This window comes from Haliaeetus albicilla, chromosome Z (assembly GCF_947461875.1).
Source record: "Haliaeetus albicilla chromosome Z, bHalAlb1.1, whole genome shotgun sequence".
Lineage (NCBI taxonomy): Eukaryota > Metazoa > Chordata > Aves > Accipitriformes > Accipitridae > Haliaeetus > Haliaeetus albicilla.
The window spans coordinates 51,938,895-51,955,512 of NC_091516.1; the positions used below are offsets into that span (position 1 = coordinate 51,938,895).

At 38.2% G+C, this 16,618-nt stretch overlaps 1 protein-coding gene and 1 long non-coding RNA gene across 3 annotated transcripts in view; both read left to right on the forward strand.

Annotated features, from left to right (window-relative positions):
- SRFBP1 (serum response factor binding protein 1) overlaps window positions 1-14,723 on the forward strand; it is a 77,232-nt gene extending 62,509 nt beyond the window's left edge. For both annotated transcript variants that reach the window (XM_069775788.1, XM_069775789.1), the window contains 4 exons: window positions 10,991-11,072; window positions 12,016-12,751; window positions 13,174-13,211; window positions 13,948-14,723. In XM_069775788.1, the coding sequence (XP_069631889.1) occupies window positions 10,991-11,072; window positions 12,016-12,751; window positions 13,174-13,211; window positions 13,948-14,135 (1,044 nt within the window). In that variant the 3' untranslated portion in view covers window positions 14,136-14,723. The remainder of the gene's footprint in view (window positions 1-10,990; window positions 11,073-12,015; window positions 12,752-13,173; window positions 13,212-13,947) is intronic.
- On the forward strand, window positions 439-2,729 carry LOC138683693 (uncharacterized). Its single transcript, XR_011323105.1, has 2 exons — window positions 439-2,349; window positions 2,462-2,729. It is a non-coding gene; the product is annotated as an uncharacterized lncRNA (long non-coding RNA).
- Window positions 14,724-16,618: the final 1,895 nt, after the last annotated feature.

Genomic DNA, 16,618 nt, shown 5'->3' on the forward strand with positions numbered 1-16,618 from the left:
TACAAATTTAGGACAGATATTAATAGTGAGAGTTTTCAGTTACCCTTAATTCATTTGGGTATGAAAGAGAGCATCTTTGAATTGCATGCTTTATGTATCTGTAGGGAAAGCAATCAGTTTGTAAAGCTGATCCACGTGAAGGGGCAGGGAGAAGGATATGCTCAACCAAATGAGAAGGCAAAATGTTTTCCCTGTCTTGCCATCTGTCTGTCTGCTAATCCTCTAAGTATTGCTACTCATCGAGCAATTTCAACCAAGGTTACTGGAGGTGGTTTTAAAAGCATTAACTTCCAATGGAATATTTTTGTATGAGAAACCAAGATCATTGTACCACTGAAGGAAAAGCGGCCATAGTTCATTACCTCTTGGTCTTGTTTTGAGAAGCACCATAGACTTGGCACAGAAGATAAGTGCAAGGAGAGAGAACATAAGGTAGAACATACATGATTTGGAATCTTTCATTATTTTAGTTGCTTAGAGAACTTAAAGTGTTAAGATGTCTTTAATGTTATATAAACAATTGTAATCACTTATGTTAAAGACTGACAGCTACTTGCACATTACTAACTGGAAGAGCTGTTTCTGTACATATGCTTTGTAGTGTGACTCAGAATTGCATTACAAAATCAGAAGAAAATAAATGACATTCCTGATATTTCTAAAAATGAAAAACAGCTGCTGCTGTCTTTTCCTTTTTATTTTTATAAATAAAACTCTATAAGTTTTTCATTATATATCATATAACAATAAAGTACAAAACCATTCCTACTTCTTCCCCCCTTTCCTATCCAGATCAGTTTTAAAGTGCTGCAACTCAGAATTAAGAAATTGGTATTTATAAAAATGAAAACTAGGAAAAAAAGTTACAGAATTAGGAGGGCTCTTTCAGGCCAATATGAAGCCCATCAGTCTACTAACACTGGAAAATTAGATTAAAAGTGCTGGAGGCACTATTGCTTGAACTTTTTAAAACTTGAAGGAGAAAAAATAGATGTTCTTGAATTATTGGAATTCTGTTTAAAGAAAAATCTTATCTATTGGGCTGTCAGTGAATGTAGATGCTAAGACCAGCTACATTAAGAAGTTACAGCTTGGTAAAATGACAGCATAAGTTTATGGCAAATTGCCCCTCTATGGCAATATTACTAGGTAAGGGAAGGTATGGGAAATGTGAGGTAACTGGTCACTTAGTGAAAGTATAATAGCATTAAATTTGAAGGGTGATGGTCTAGTTTTTCTTGGGTTTGGAATACAAATAACTACATGACAATTGAAGTGGTTGAATGATTACACATTAGGAAAATTCTGCATGCCAGAGTTCAGTAATAATAATGTAATGGCCGAGAAGATGCCTGAGAGCCTTTAAGCATGAAGGTGACTGTTCTGTGTGCCATATGGTGAAATACCTGCTATAAAATGTGAACATCCAGGATTTCCATTTATTTTACATCCATTATCTGCTGATATGCTCAAGTAATATCAGGGCTTCCATATATATCTGACATGTGTTTATCATTAGAGTAAGTTTTGAATGCATATACTCTCTCAATAGACTTAATGATGGAAAATCTACATTTTGGTGCCAAAGAACTGGTATGTTTATCTCAGATGTTTTAATAGTTTTTCAGTGAACAGAATTTGTATTTCCATTGTCTTTTTCAGAAAGTGGCTGAAAAACATATAGATTAAAAGAAATCTGTTTTCAATTGTGCATGAAAATTGCAATGTGGTATGCCAAGAAATTCTGTCTTGTTTTGAATAGCATATTATAACATGGCCTACCCCTGATTAGTGTGTGCAGTGTTCATGAAGTCTTTAAGTCATCTGTGCCTCCAAATCCCTAGGTCCCATATTTAGTTCCTTCAGCAGTGCTCTGAACATAAATACATCTCTCCTGAGAGTTTTGCCTGAAGACATTGACCTGACAGTACTTCAGTTATGTATAGGTGTGTTCCCTGGTGGTAATGCTTGTGAATTAGAAGGTCTGAGCAGGACAAGGTTTGTTGGCAGGGATAAATCTTTTACCTTTACGTTATAAATTATCTGAAATACACCTGAATTAAATTGGAGCTTGTTTTTCAAATGTTAGCTAGTTTTGAAGCACTTTGCATCTGTTTTAAATTTGAAAACGTGAACTATGTCTGCTTTCTCTGTTGTAAACTGTCTTTCATATGGTGCTGTATCAGGCTGCATCTGAGAAGTAATAATTTGAGATTTGAGCATCTGTTTTACAGTGAAATATTGTAAGGATATCTCAAGATTACATCCCTGAAAGCTTGGTACAGGGTTTTGTCACCAAATTGACTTCATAAGGAGGCTGGTGGATATCTCAGTTCTGAAACTTCTCAGGTTCATTCAAGACAGAATACTGTGAACTTCTTGGGCCATTAGATAGTTTTAATAATGTGGAGCTTATCCTTGTATCTTGCCAGTTTATTTGCTATCATCTGCTTCCACTCAGTCTTTGGACATGCCCGTGATGCACAGCTGGATCTTGGGAGCTCAGATGCATTCAGGTCGTAGTTTCCTGCTCAGCTTGCAGCACTGCCTGAGTGTTATTGGTCTACTTTGAGTTTCTGCTGTCTCTTCCATAGCAAATAAGTATAAGTAATAATTTTTTTTAAATTTTGTTTTCCCAAATAGTGCTTGTTTCAAATTTCATTTTGAGATTGGTCAGCTTAACTCCCTGTTCAGAGTTAATAAACTACTGCCTATTTTGAGTCTCCAGACACTCATTCTAGATGGACAGTTATGAGCAAATGATCTGTCAACTTCACTTTTCTGCAAAAGTCAGTTGTGGTTTCAGATCTGATATATAGTGGTTGTTAAACTAATTTATATATGACCTTTCCTCCAAATTTCACTATGTTCTCTGAAGAAGTCTATGTGAATTTTGTGGCAAAGACCTTTCTCTTTGTATTATTCACAGCTACTGCATGTTATCCGAGATGCATTTTGTTTCTATACCCCTGAAGTACATTTTTTGCTTCAGGGTTTCTGTTTCATCGTATTTTGCTTTCCAGTTTACTTTCTCAATATGATTGTCTTTTGCCTGAAAGGGGGTGGGGAGAGTGGTGGTGTTTTCTTTTTTTAGTGGCATCTATTTTACTGCGCTGTGTGCCAATTTTTTTTGTTCAGTTTGGCAGGGTGCATATATTTTGTATAGTGATATAGTGCCGCAACTGTTCAAATGTCAAAATATATGAAATGCATATATTTTATACAAAGCTATATATAAAAAGCAAAAATATGTAGGCTTTATACTGTTATGTTTTATGTATTTGACTTTACATTGCTCTAAGTCAGAACTGTACATATTTTATACTCGTTAACTGTACTGGATGTACAATTCAAATTAGGTAATATTTTTACATTACAGATATTTCTTAATAATTTTTTTAGAGTCTAATATGGGGAGTACTCTCTTCACAACTGCTTTCCACTGGGATGTTCAGCATGTTTCTATGTTTTCTCAAAGGCCAGCGGAGGTTTCAGTGTTGGTAGTCACAATGAGTTAGACCACCACAACTGTGTGGGGGAGTTGGCACGGTGCTTGCTTTATGTCCTCTTTCATAACCTTAAGAAGTTCACATTTTTTCCTTAAAAAATGTCTGCATTGTTTGTGTGGGAATGCCAAACTGAGAGGGTTATAGACAGATATTCTTACTAGCCCTGGAAGAAGTGAAGACTACTTAGCAGCATTTGAGTTTTCCCACAGTCTTGCTGCTTCAGTTTACACCTAGAGTTGACCCTGTTCGCCATGAGGAGATAATTAGGAATCCATGCCTGTTTTATTCAGGATTTTGTTTTGCTCTGACTTTTCTTCATTGAAACAATCATAGGAATTATTTTATGCATGAAGAGAAGAAGGAAAGAATTAGTAGAAGATTAAGTACCTAATTTGTACTTTGGCAGGATTAAGGTTTATGCCAAGCTCTGCTGTAGATCACTGTGGTAGTTTGGGATGAAACACTCCCATTTCTCTTTGACCATTTCCCAGTCTGAAAAAGAAGCATTTACCTGACAGTTGTATGGTTGGCTAAATTAGTTGTGACAGATTAATCAGAGAAACTCTTGACTCTTTTATACTCCAATTAAATATGGTCTTCTAACACTTGTAAAGTGCTAGGCTGCTTAAAAGTCCTTTAAACTTTTTCAGATACTTGGATAGTGGGTATTTTTTATCATGCATGCAGCAAAGAACAGCAAGAAATCTATTTTTGTTTGAATTTAACGCCTGTTATGAAATTCTTGTTTTGAAAGAAGATGAGCCAATGATAGAAACAAATTTATACTTCATACTCTTTTTTGATGAAAGACAAGCCAAACTGGATGTACAAGTGAAGGTAAATCTAAAAACAAATTGTGGGGAAAAGAACAGCTTTGGTCCAGACATGCAAGTGAAGTTAGGGCAATGTAGGCACCTTGATAGTATTTAGAAGAATCTCCTGCTTCTCCCTGATGATGGATTCAAGAGTCTGTAGAAGTCAGTGACGAGCTGACTGCCAGTGCTACTGCCGTCAATGCAAGGTCAGCTAGATTCTCCAGACCTTTACCTTCTATTGTGTGCAGTTCTGCAGAGGAGTGAAAAGATTGTCGAGAATACCCCATGTTGCCATGGGTCTTCAACTTCCATAATGTTTGCAAGACAAATAAAGTATATATAAAAATACTTTCATGGTTGAATTACTATGATAACAGAAAACACTGTAAACCAATGTAAACTGTGGCAAGCACTGAAGAGAGTAATAAACAAGAAGCCAAGGAGCACTTCAAGTTTACTTGTGTATCATGATGTTTTGTAAGAAATTGTTCAGTTTTTCTTCTATTGTTCTATTACAAGACATTACCCTGCTGAGTTATTTTGCAAAGGCTTTAGATCTGTTAGGACATACATTTTAGCTTCAGTTGGAAATTTTTCATCAGTCTATTTTAAAAATTGCATATAGTCCAATATAAAAAAAAAAATCTGTTGAAACTTGCATGATTTCCTGAGATCCATACAGAAGTAATTGCCATAAGAACTTCTCACCTGTCTTGCTATTAAGCTTGTATAGCTACTTCTTCCTAACACCTGTACCATCATTTTGATGTTACATGGAAAATTAGGAAAGCTTGAGTAAAAACTGAGTAAGAGTTGATTATAAATCTGACAGGTTTTGGCTATCCATTTCCTGTGCAGAGTCTGAAGCATTTAGTGCTGTTTCTATCCTTTGAATACTATGGGATTGCTCTCTGTTATTTCTGTATTTGGGAGAACCACTCTCTTTTAAACTCTTGCCAAATCCAACAGAGACCTGTTTACTGCATTCCCTAATTGATCCATCCTCCTATTATCAAGGTGAGTGTATTGGGTTTGTGTGGCAAGGTTTGGGGGGGAGGAGGGAGGGCAGACAGACATGACACAACAGAAGTTAGAAGCTTCCCCCCCCCGCCCCATCCGATAAAGCCAAAGCCAGCCTGCTCCAAGACAGACCTGCTGGTGGCCAAGGCTGAGCCCATCAGTGACAGTGGTAGTACCTCTGGGGTAACAGGTTTAAGAAGGGAGGTGGGGAACTGCACGGCAACAGCAGCCAGAGGAGAGGAGGTAGAATATGTGAGAGAAAGAACCCTGCAGACACCCAGGTCAGTGAAGAAGGCGCGGGAGGAGGTGCTCCAGGCACCAGAGCAGAGATTCCCCTGCAGCCCGTGGAGGACCCCACGCCGGAGCAGGTGGATGCCCGAAGGAGGCTGTGACCCTGTGGAAAGCCTGTGCTGGAGTCAGCTCCTGGCAGGACCTGTGGAGAGCGGACCCAACGCTGGAGCAGGTTTTCTGGCAGGACTTGTGACCCTGAAGGGGACCCACACTGGAGCAGTCTGTGGCTGAAGGACTGCAGCCTGTGGAAGGGACCCACACTAGAGCAGTTTGTGAAGAACTGCAGCCTGTCAGAAGGGCTGATGTTGGAGAAGTTCATGGAGGACTATATCCTGTGGGAGGGACCCCACAGTGGAGCAGGGGAGGAGTGTTGAGGAGTCCTCCCCCTGAGGAGGAAGGAGCAGCAGAGACAACATAAGGTGACCCTGTCCTCTGAGGAGGGGGAGTGATAGAGCAGTTTTGGTGGGCACCTGGTGTCCAGCCAGGGTCAACAAACAATCTCTTGCTGTCAGGAGCTGAGACACAACAATGCTACCACAAGTGATACCCATAACTAATTGCCTCTCTTACCAAAATCTTCCCCATGTCTGATGCCCACAGGTCACTTACTGTATGTCTTACAGACATAAAGGAAGAGGGAGAACTATCAGCGTTTCACAGTCGGAAAGTAACTTTTCTCAAGGGTCTCATTCCAAAGCAGTATGAGGTCATGGGATGGACTTGGGTGGCAGCCATGATCTGGCACCTTCAGCCACCCTGTGACTCCACATTAACCACATCTGGTATTATGAAGGACAGCTGTAACTAGTTAGAGCTCTGGGAGGAACGTGTGGATTAACAGGTTTTCTGGGGTTTTTTTTAGTAGAGAAACAGCTCTTCTCCTAAGCTGCTACAAAGGGTATTGCAATGACATCTTGTTTTGGCCCAGAACTGGGGATTTTTTTTTTTTTTTTTTTTTTTTTTTTTTAGTGCTTACCCTGGATAGCATTATCTCTGCCATTTTTTTTTGCTTAAAATCAGGCTGTCGCTACCCTCAACATTGAACTGCACTTCCAGTTAGTTTAGAAACTTAAGTATGATATGGCTTCGAGGTTACTTTTTGTGTCATGGCTTTTGCCATGTACTGCACACTTGTCAGTGGGGTTTCTGACTGTTTCCATGTGAATGTCATTATTTTAAATAACTGAGAGATGATCTAAAATAACAGATGCAGGGCCACCAAGCATTACAAGTTTGGTAGCACTGTCCTTTGACCCAGTTGAAATTCTAGTAGTACTGTTTGTAGTAGTATACTCTTCTAGTAGCAGTCTTGTTTCTGGTGAGACCTGTAACAAGGCAATCCCCTTTTGTGCAAAAGTCAATTGAAGAATAGAATTATGACCTTTTTCTTTCCTATTGTTGATTATAATTATAGCAGAGAGGGTACAAACAAACATAGATTTGAGTAGGAAAAATAATCGGAATGAAGCAATGGTCAGAAGTCTCCATTTCATATTCCCGAGTTAATCCCAGCTTTCTGCACTTTAATTCTTCCTGAAACTCTACTGTGTCAAGCATGCTAACAAGGTCTCCCTTTCAGCTCCTGCAATCCTATCTGCCCCAGGCCCTGAGACACTCGGTTTCTCATTCTTACTTTATCACCTGCATTGTATGAAGCAGGTACTACCCACACAACTTCTGCTTGACTTTTTTTTTTTTCCCCAGTGCTGCCCCCTCTCAGAGCCATTCCATACTTCTGCTGACCGCTATTCCAGCACATCTCAAAACTTGGGTTATGAATCTGTTTTTATCTTAGCAAGCTTGTAATGTCCATTCTCTTCCCAATCATTGCCACATTGTACGAAGTTTGTCTCCCTGATGTGGGGCATGTGTATGTGTTTGCACATGTGTAAGTTATGCAACTGCTGCTTTAATATGCGATAACTGACAAGTTATGTTTTGAGGTTTTTGCATCTGTGTGCACAGCTAACATTCAGGATTAAGAATGCTTGTTTATGCAGTTTGGGTTTCTTTTCATTTTAAGATATTTGAAAATATAGAGATCAGTGCAGTTAACTCAGTTAAATGTCCACATGGAGTTTAATGAATCATGTCAGTGATGATAAACAGACGTCTTTAATACTATATACAGAAATAATGCATCACTTACGAAGACAAAAAGTTGGAGGAGACTCTGACTTTCAGGTGGTTCTGTATGTAGCTTACAGTTGCTCACTGAGAAGTGTGATTATACACTGCTCAGTTGCTTTTTTCACTTTGCAGCACCTCAGTTGCACACTGAATGAGGAAAAGTGTTCCTATGGAAAGTACTAGGATATGCCTGAGTGAAAAAATGAATAGTCCAAAACAATACAAGAAGTAGCAGGAACATGTGAGAATAAAGATGTACAATTCCAGTATCTGCATAATTAAATGTGCTGGGGGCAGGAGGAGGGGGAAAGGGTGTTCATGCTGTAAATACAGTTGACCTTTTTCTGTTAAGTTTTATTTTCTGCCAAGGTTTTATATACTGGAAAATACTTGAGGAAAAATAAATTGAGCATTGGATGTGCCAAAAAAATGGAAAAATGGGAAATTTTAAAGAATGTGAATGTCATATTGTATGTTTGTTGGCTACTGTCTATCAGTGTGAGTAGTGTTTGTGAAGTATTTTGCTATAAGGAAAAAATGTAGTTATTCCATATGGATTGGCATGTATATGCTTAAACCCATTCTATAAATACTTAAATTAAAGAACACCAGATGTTGCACAGAAGCTGCTGCTGCTTTCTGAACTTCATGGTATATTCTTTCAAAACCCACAGGAAGTAGCTGAGGGAAAAAGTGTATTAATTAAGTTCAGAAATAGATTTTCCAGCTATAGAAAAATCTCCAAAGAAAATAGCGTTTGATCTTCAGAAATGTGAGCTTGCTGTCCCAGGAATCTGGTGGCAGCATGCAACACTGTCACATGGGGATCAAAATTCAGATTTCAATTTCTCAGAGCTAGGCTAGCCTGAAGGTAAGCCAGTCTGTCGCCCTTGGAAATGGACCCATCTTTTGACCTGTCTCCTCTGGCCAGTGTTCATAGTTCTGTAGACAGTCTACAGAGAAAATATTTTTCCAGTTTTTCTTGATCTGAAGAAATAACGATGTAATAACAGAGACTTGAGGAGAAAGGAAGGTACTAGAATTCCTAGATGTTCTGCACTTCAAACATGAAATATGAGTGGACATACCTAGAGTATATATTGTATGCTCTAGAACTATGGCAAAAAAAAAAAATGGCATTTGCTTTGCATTGGTTGAGGAACAAGATCTATGTTTTGCAAACCAATTAAATGTTTCTGCATTTAGAAGTACTGTCTCTGCTGTAGGTGTAGTGTCATCTTCTGCTCTGTTAGTTGGCATGAAGTATCCATCTGTCTTTATGCAATGAATACATAACTATTTATACTAAGTGGCATTTCTTCTGCTGGAAGAAAATGTACATACAAACAAGTAAGATTCCCCACTGAGCACTCATGTCAAGCAAATCAGATACTTTAAACATGCATTCCTGATGTATTAGGTAGTGTTTGTGTCGTGGTTTGACCCCAGCCAGCAACTAAGCACCCAGCAGCAGCTTACACCCCACTCCTGCAGGACAGGGATAGCATTAGAAGAGCAAAAGTGAGAAAAACTCATGGCTTGAGATAAAGACAGCTCAGTAAGTGAAGCAAAGTTGTGTGTGCAAGCAAAGGAGAATAAGGAATTTATTCTCTACTTCACATCGGCGGGCAGATGTTCAGCCACATCCTGGAAAGCAGGGCTTCATTTCACATAACGGTTACTTGGGAAGACAAACGCCATAACCACAAACATCCCTCCCTCTTCCTTTTCCTCTCCTTGAGAGTTTATTGCTGAGCACAACTTGATATGGAATGGAATATCCTTTTGGTCAATTTGGATCAGCTGTCCCAGGAGTGTTTACTTTCCAACCTCTTGCCTACCCCCTGCCTTCTTGTTGGGACAGCAGAGTGAGAAACAGAGAAGGCCTTGATGCTGTGCAAGCACTGCTCAGCAATAACTAAAACATTGGTGTGTTACCAACATTAAAATGTTTTAGTCACAAATCCAAAGCACAGCACCATCTTGGCTGCTATGGAGAAAGTTAACTCCATCCCAGGGCAGAGCCAGTACAATCTCCACCCCTTATTCCCTACAATTTACATACCTGTGACTTTGGCTGCATCACGGTAGTTGCTTAGGACAGGATAGGCAGTGTGTCGTGTTGAGTTGTTGGGTACCAAAACCAGCTCAGCTTGGGTCACAGGACACCTTCCCAGTTCTTTACGAGGCTCATCATCTGTTGGTTTGGGTGGCTTCTGCTGTAGTACTTCCTGTAGCATATAGCTCAAATCATGGGTAGCAACAATTTAAACATATAAACATTACAGTACCACTAGGAGAAATGGAGGAAGGTGTGTCTTTTCTCTCGCAAAGAATTCCACTGCAGGCTTTAAGAAATCTTCCTGCTAAATTTGTGTTTTACAAGCCTGTTACACCTTCTTTTCCTGCCTTCAAAAAAAAGAAGACAAAACTGCCTTTGGAAAGTCTTAGATACCTCTCATTTTGTTCTTCAAGCAAATTGATAACAAGAACCTGTAAATGAGATAGCTTTTACAATGTGTCATACCTGTGACTTCTAATATATCAAAAAGGAAGTCAGAAATGGAAGCAATTCCTACCTTTCTCCTTTTTCTTCAAATTAAAGCATGAAGATCATATTTGTTCTTCAAATCATTCTACAGAGTTCCAGTATTCTACCACATCAAATTCAAGGTGGTTTGTCTTTAAGATCAGGTTAGACCTTGCCTCTCAACCACTTTCAATGTATATTCCTTCAATACCTGCTCTGTCATTTTACCTACTTTTATGGCATCTATACTGCACCTCTTGCAAGCTGCTGTATTTCTTCATGCAGAATGCCTTCTACCAATATGATGGTTCTTATTCAGGGGCTTCATTAATTTGCTTTGCAGGGGTAAGAAATAGTGAATGTAAAAATCAGCATGTTAGCTCTAAGAGATGTGTCTGGTATGCCTTTAAAATAAAAATCATGTGATCCCTATTCAGTACCTGAAAAATAGCTGATTTGCATGTCTGTCACATTTCTGTCAATGTTTGGGCAGTCAGATTTTTTCTCATTTAGAATGACGGTAGTACAGGAAAAAATAAGAAATATTCAAATATTATAGTGTCATAATAAGTTTTTTCTCTTGTCCAATTCATAGTCCAGAATCGTATTAGTATGCATTGTAGCATAACTGATACAGACCTGCATAGGTATTCACTGTTCTATTGACTTCACATCTTCAAATTTATTTTGTGTAGCCAAATTGTACTGCAGCTGAGCGAGCCATTGCAAGACTGGCAACACACCCCCTCTTGAAACCCAGATTCGTTGAACTTAAAGGTATGAAATATTTTATTAACTCGTTTATGACTTCAGTAGCTTACTATTGTGTTACCTTGTTCCTGTATATTCCTGATACCAACAAGCAGTATAAAAAGAAAAGTAAAAAAAAAAAGCGTCTGTAGTTACCTTAACTAGCTGCAGTGAACCAAGTATCACAAGCTTTTAGTCATTTGTATTGGTTGAAATGGGCTTATATGTGACAGTATGCAATATGACATTTAATGTATAGGGTGTAGGACAAACAGGGCTCATAAATGGAACTCTAAAAAATCAAATTAATATAATGGAGTATCTCTAAATTATATAGGACTGAACTAGCAACGAGCATAATAATGTGCAGATACAAAGGTAAAAGGAGCATTACAACTAGGTTTCCAAAGGCAGCTAAAAGGTTTTGCAAATTACTCCCTTAAACTTCCCTGGAAACTGTTCCCAGAATCCTTAGGGGATCTTTCCTTGTTCTTTAGGTTATCACCTGTTCTCTTTAAACTCAAAGTTTTGGACTAAAATTGATGTTAAAAAGGGTCAAGTCCTAGTAATAATGTCACAAAGTTACTTTGTTAATAACAGAGCATGTCAAATACCCATTTAATTATATCTGAGCAATTTACTGTTTGTTTGCAGTTTTTACACACAAAGTAATGCCCTAAATGAGCATGATTATCAGCTGAAAATTATCTTCTGGAAGAGAAGTTAACAGTTAAACCCAAGTTTAACAGTGTATTCAGTTGGTAATAATTTCTTTTCCTAACTTTTGTTGATGCTGTACTTTAAGGTATTTATTGCCCCATGTGTTTAGTAAATGATTGATAAAGACGTTCAAAATACGCTTGCTCAGTACAACATATTTAACTTAGAAAAATGTTTTAATATATTAAAATAACTTATGGAAACTCATGTGTAGCTGCAACAAAATATTTTTCTTCTGTCCCTTGTATAGCTGCTGTAAAAGCTTTTAAGGATGAAAGAAAGAACCCAGCAAAAGCCACTCCTTTGAATAAAGCTAAGTCAGAAGAACAGCCTAAACCAGCGCAAAGTTTCAATAGCAATTTGGATGACCAAGCTTGTAAACTAGGTCAGAAACAGCAAGGATGTGAACACAAAACAAAAATGAGTAGGAAAATAGAAACTGACAGGGTGGCTGAAGACCATCGTGACAGTGAATCTGAGCAGAAAACTGTGGAAATTGAGAGAGCATATACTCCAGAAGAATCTTCATTTCAGGCAGTAGAAATGCAAGCAGTGACTCAGAATAAAACAGGGAAGAAACTTGGCTATCAGAAAAGGAAAGAAAATATGAGCGTGAACAAATTAAATGCAATAAAAGAAATAATTAATGATGATAGTGACCAGGAACATCCTAATGAAGAGGACTACTTTGATGATAGTACTGAAGAGAGGTTTTATAACCAGTCATCAGATTCTGACAATGACAGCAATGATGATTTCTTCATTGGCAAAGTAAAAAGAAAGAAAAAGATAGCAGTTACTGATCATTGTTCAGCAAAAGGAAAGGATAGACTTCAGAAAAACATAGTGAAGAACGAAAAGAATAGTGGGGCAGTACGAGATTTAATCATGGAAGAAGGAAAGCCATGTGCAAAAGCAAGCAAGCTGGAATCAATGTTCTGCAGTTCTTTGTCTACCTCTAATCAGAAATCTCAAAATAGAAGAAGGTAAACCATTTCCCCTTATGTTCTCCATTCCCTCCCTCCTTCCCAGTAACGGAAATTGTTGTGATTTTTAGTAGCCCTTTACCAAACAAGGAGAATTTCAGCCTATTACAGCTTAGAACATTTTCACATAAACTATTCTGCAGTCTTCTTGTGCTTTCTTCACACTTACGTATTTTTCATATTCACATTAGCACTGCCATATGCATAGGATTCCTAACTAGACCTGCATCCAAATTAAATCACTACTGGATACTTCTATTTTTATTTCTTTTTTAACAAAGAGGAAATAATGTGTAAGGGTTTTGCACATTATGCTTGAAAAGTCATTGCACAGATGTTTTGGTGATGACAATTCTCTGTACACAGGTGTTTGTCATATTATAAGCTTCCTGAAAAATCCTAAATTCTCTTTTTATTTTTAGAAATACTAAAGACCACCCTCTCAAAAATGGAAGAACAGGTATGTATTACTTAACCTGGTAAAGTTATAAGAGTAAAAACATTTTCAGATTTTGTTGCCTCTGCAGCCTAATCACGACAGTCTGTTTTTTGTTTCATTTCAGTTTTGTGGCACATATTTTAACATTGGTTTTTAAAATGGTCAAATTGTTGAGCTTTCATTTTAATCTATGGATATTGTTTGCTATTTCCTATTTTTGCATATTAGAAGTACTTAAAGTAGGGTTTATACAGGAATGTGCTTTTCCATCTGACTTCATGTTGAGCAGTTAGTGTTACCTATGCACAGGTAAAGGTGTCAGATTATGATATTTAACAAGTCGTTTATCTTATGAGTAATTCCTTCAATATCTCCTTCAATATTTTATTCTATTTGTAGTATATGGTTCGATTTTGGAATTCGTTGGATCAAGGGTATCATTTCAGTCTTATTTTGTTACATTGTGTAATATCTCATTGGTTTATTGTGAAGAAAAATGTTGAGACTGTGCTGAATATTTGTCTACACAAATTTCCAATGTGGTCAGTAATAATAAATCTTAACTATCTGCAGTCTACCAAGTGACAATTTACTGGCCTGCAAGATGAGGAAATCTTGCTGTGAACATGCAGATGAATCTGATCCCCATGGCTCATTAAGAAATTCTTGAAAATACCTGCAATCCCAAGGTAGTTTTAGCGTATTTTTATGATGGTTCATGATGTAGTTAATGTTTTATTCTGTACTTCTTGCACAGCTCTTCTTAAAAAGGAACCACAGCTCAAGAAGCAACCATTTGCAAAAGCTGCAGGTGTTAAATGTGACAGTAAGAAGGCATGTTTGGAGCAGCCTCTTCATCCATCATGGGAAGCAAGCAAGAGGCGCCGGGAACAAATGTCTCAAATTACAGCATTCCAAGGGAAAAAGATTAAATTTGATGACTAGACTATATGTAAGTTGAGATTTTTAAAAAGGATGCATGCAGATTTGCACCCCATGGTATTTTCTTACAAAGAAACAACTGCTGTTTGAACATTTTTGTTATACTGTCCTTATCCTTTGCAACCTATAAAATAGCAACTGCTGAAACTTACCATCTGTTACTAATGAAGATTGCCTCATGTATTCAGTGTGCTGTCTGCTGATTAATGTATGCTCATATGGTGTTGGTTCACAAGTCCCATTACATAGTGCCACCATTTATGAAATACTCTAACTTGAATGAATGCTTTTTAGGAACATCATTTGTGCCCTGTAGGAATACTAGAGATTCTGGAGCTTTTTTTGTGTGTAAAAATGTACTTTAAACTATATGAGGACTTGAATGTCAAAAGAGAGGGGAAAATACAAAATATTGAGGTGATAATCCTAGGACTGTATTATCAAACACATCTCAACTGAGAAAAAGTAGGAGATTCTTAAACTTGACCAGACTTCACAAATTCATGAATGTATCAGGTAGCTGGAAAAGCCTATCAGAAGTATGTATGATATGAAAATTTCTGGAGAGCAATAAAATACTGGCCTGTTAAATTGTGATCTCTGTCCTTTGATTATACTGCTAATTTGAAGAACTGGATACGTAATACTTTTGTCCTGGTGGATATATCTGGGTGCTCCAACATGTCTGTCTTGCACTTTCTGAAAGAATGCTGAAAAACTGAAAGGTCTTTGTACACTAAGAAACATTTGACTTTTAAGTGCCATTCTGAGTTTGAGAGTTCATTTGATTGGGATATGAGGTAAAATCTTCATTGTATCTTTCTTCAGGGGCTTTTCCTACTGCTTAATTGAAACAAGTTCTGAACTTGTAATTAAACTTTAACAGTGTTGTTTATTTAAATATAGTTATCTTCCATACTCTTGTATCTTTCAAAATCAAATTAATTCAGAAACTTGGTAAATGACTGCAGTAGGTGTAAGATAATACACTGTACAATTCATGTAGCATTTTGTAATGCCCAAGAATAGCCCTGCATCAGACTAAAAGTCCATCTAGCTTAATATCTTCAGCCACAGTCAAAAAGGGATGCTTTAAGCATAGGGACAGAGGAAGTACACAGTGATGCATCATCCAACTTCCAACTTGTTGAGCTTCCAGTTTTATAGCTCAGGGACATCTCGCATCAGCTGATTGTGTTTAATAATCCTCAATGGATTTCTTTTCTGTGGATTTGTCTGCTCTTAAATCCATGTAAACTTGTGGAAGCTGTAATACCTTAAGGTGTAGAAGTCCATCCTATGTATTACACTCTTACAAAAAATAATCTGTTTCTATGTCTTGGCGAAGAAGGCCAGCAGCCTCCTGAGCTGCATAGAAAGGGTGTTGCCAGCAGGACAGGGAGGTGATCCTTGCCCTGTACTCCGCACTGGTGAGGCCACATCTGAAGTGCTGGTTCCAGTTCTGGGCTCCTCAGTACACAAGGGACAAGGACAGACTGGAATGAGTCCAGCAAAGGGTGACCAAGATGGTTAGGGGCTTGAAATATATGACCTATGAGTAGAGACTGAGAGAGCTGGGACTGTTCAGGAGGGGAGAAGGCTTGGGGGGGATCTTGTCAATGTGTATAAATACAGGGCGGGGCTGTAAAGAAGATCGAGCCAGACTCTTCTCAGTGCTATCAAGTGGAAGGACAAGAGGCAATGGGCACAAATTGAAATACAAGAAATTCTGCTTAAACAAGAGAAGCCATTTTCAGTGTGAGGGTGATGTAGCACTGGCACAGGTACCCAGAAAGATTATGGAGTATCTAGCCTTGGAGATACTCAGAACCTGATGGGATGTAGTCCTGGGTAACCATCTCGAGGTGACCCTGCTTGGACAGTGGATTTGAGCTAAATGATGCCCAGAGGTCTCTTGCTACTTCATCTACTCCTTGTGACTTTGTACAAGTAGGACTGACTCAAGCGATGACTCCCTAACCATCAGCACCTCCACGGGAGAGTTATTGGATGTGTCTAAAACACACAGTCACTGTGTAATACCTCAGTGTATTCCACTTGAGATGATATTAGAGTCAAATGGCACGAACAAGTTCAGTTTTTTTAATGTAGTGTTACTCTGTTGCTGGTATGGCCACCTTTCTCTCTCCCCTGCAGACTTTGTATTTAAATATTTATAGCCCAGCAGTTTCTGCCCATTCTCCCATCCTGTGTTAAGTTCTTGAAGGCTACACATTCTACTTGGTCCATTTTGTATTACTATCTAGGCATGTCTTTGCCCCACTTGGTTAGGCTTTCTTTTCTGCGTCCTGAAGAAGTATCAGTTTATGTGGTGTTAACTTCCTGAATGGCATTGCTGCTCAGAGGAATTAGAAATTCAAATAACCTTCCATTTCCCAGTGTTTTTTATTGTTATTTTCACTGTACCATATGGAACAACATTTAAGGCCAGAAGCATCAAAACAAAACATGGAAACATGTTTACT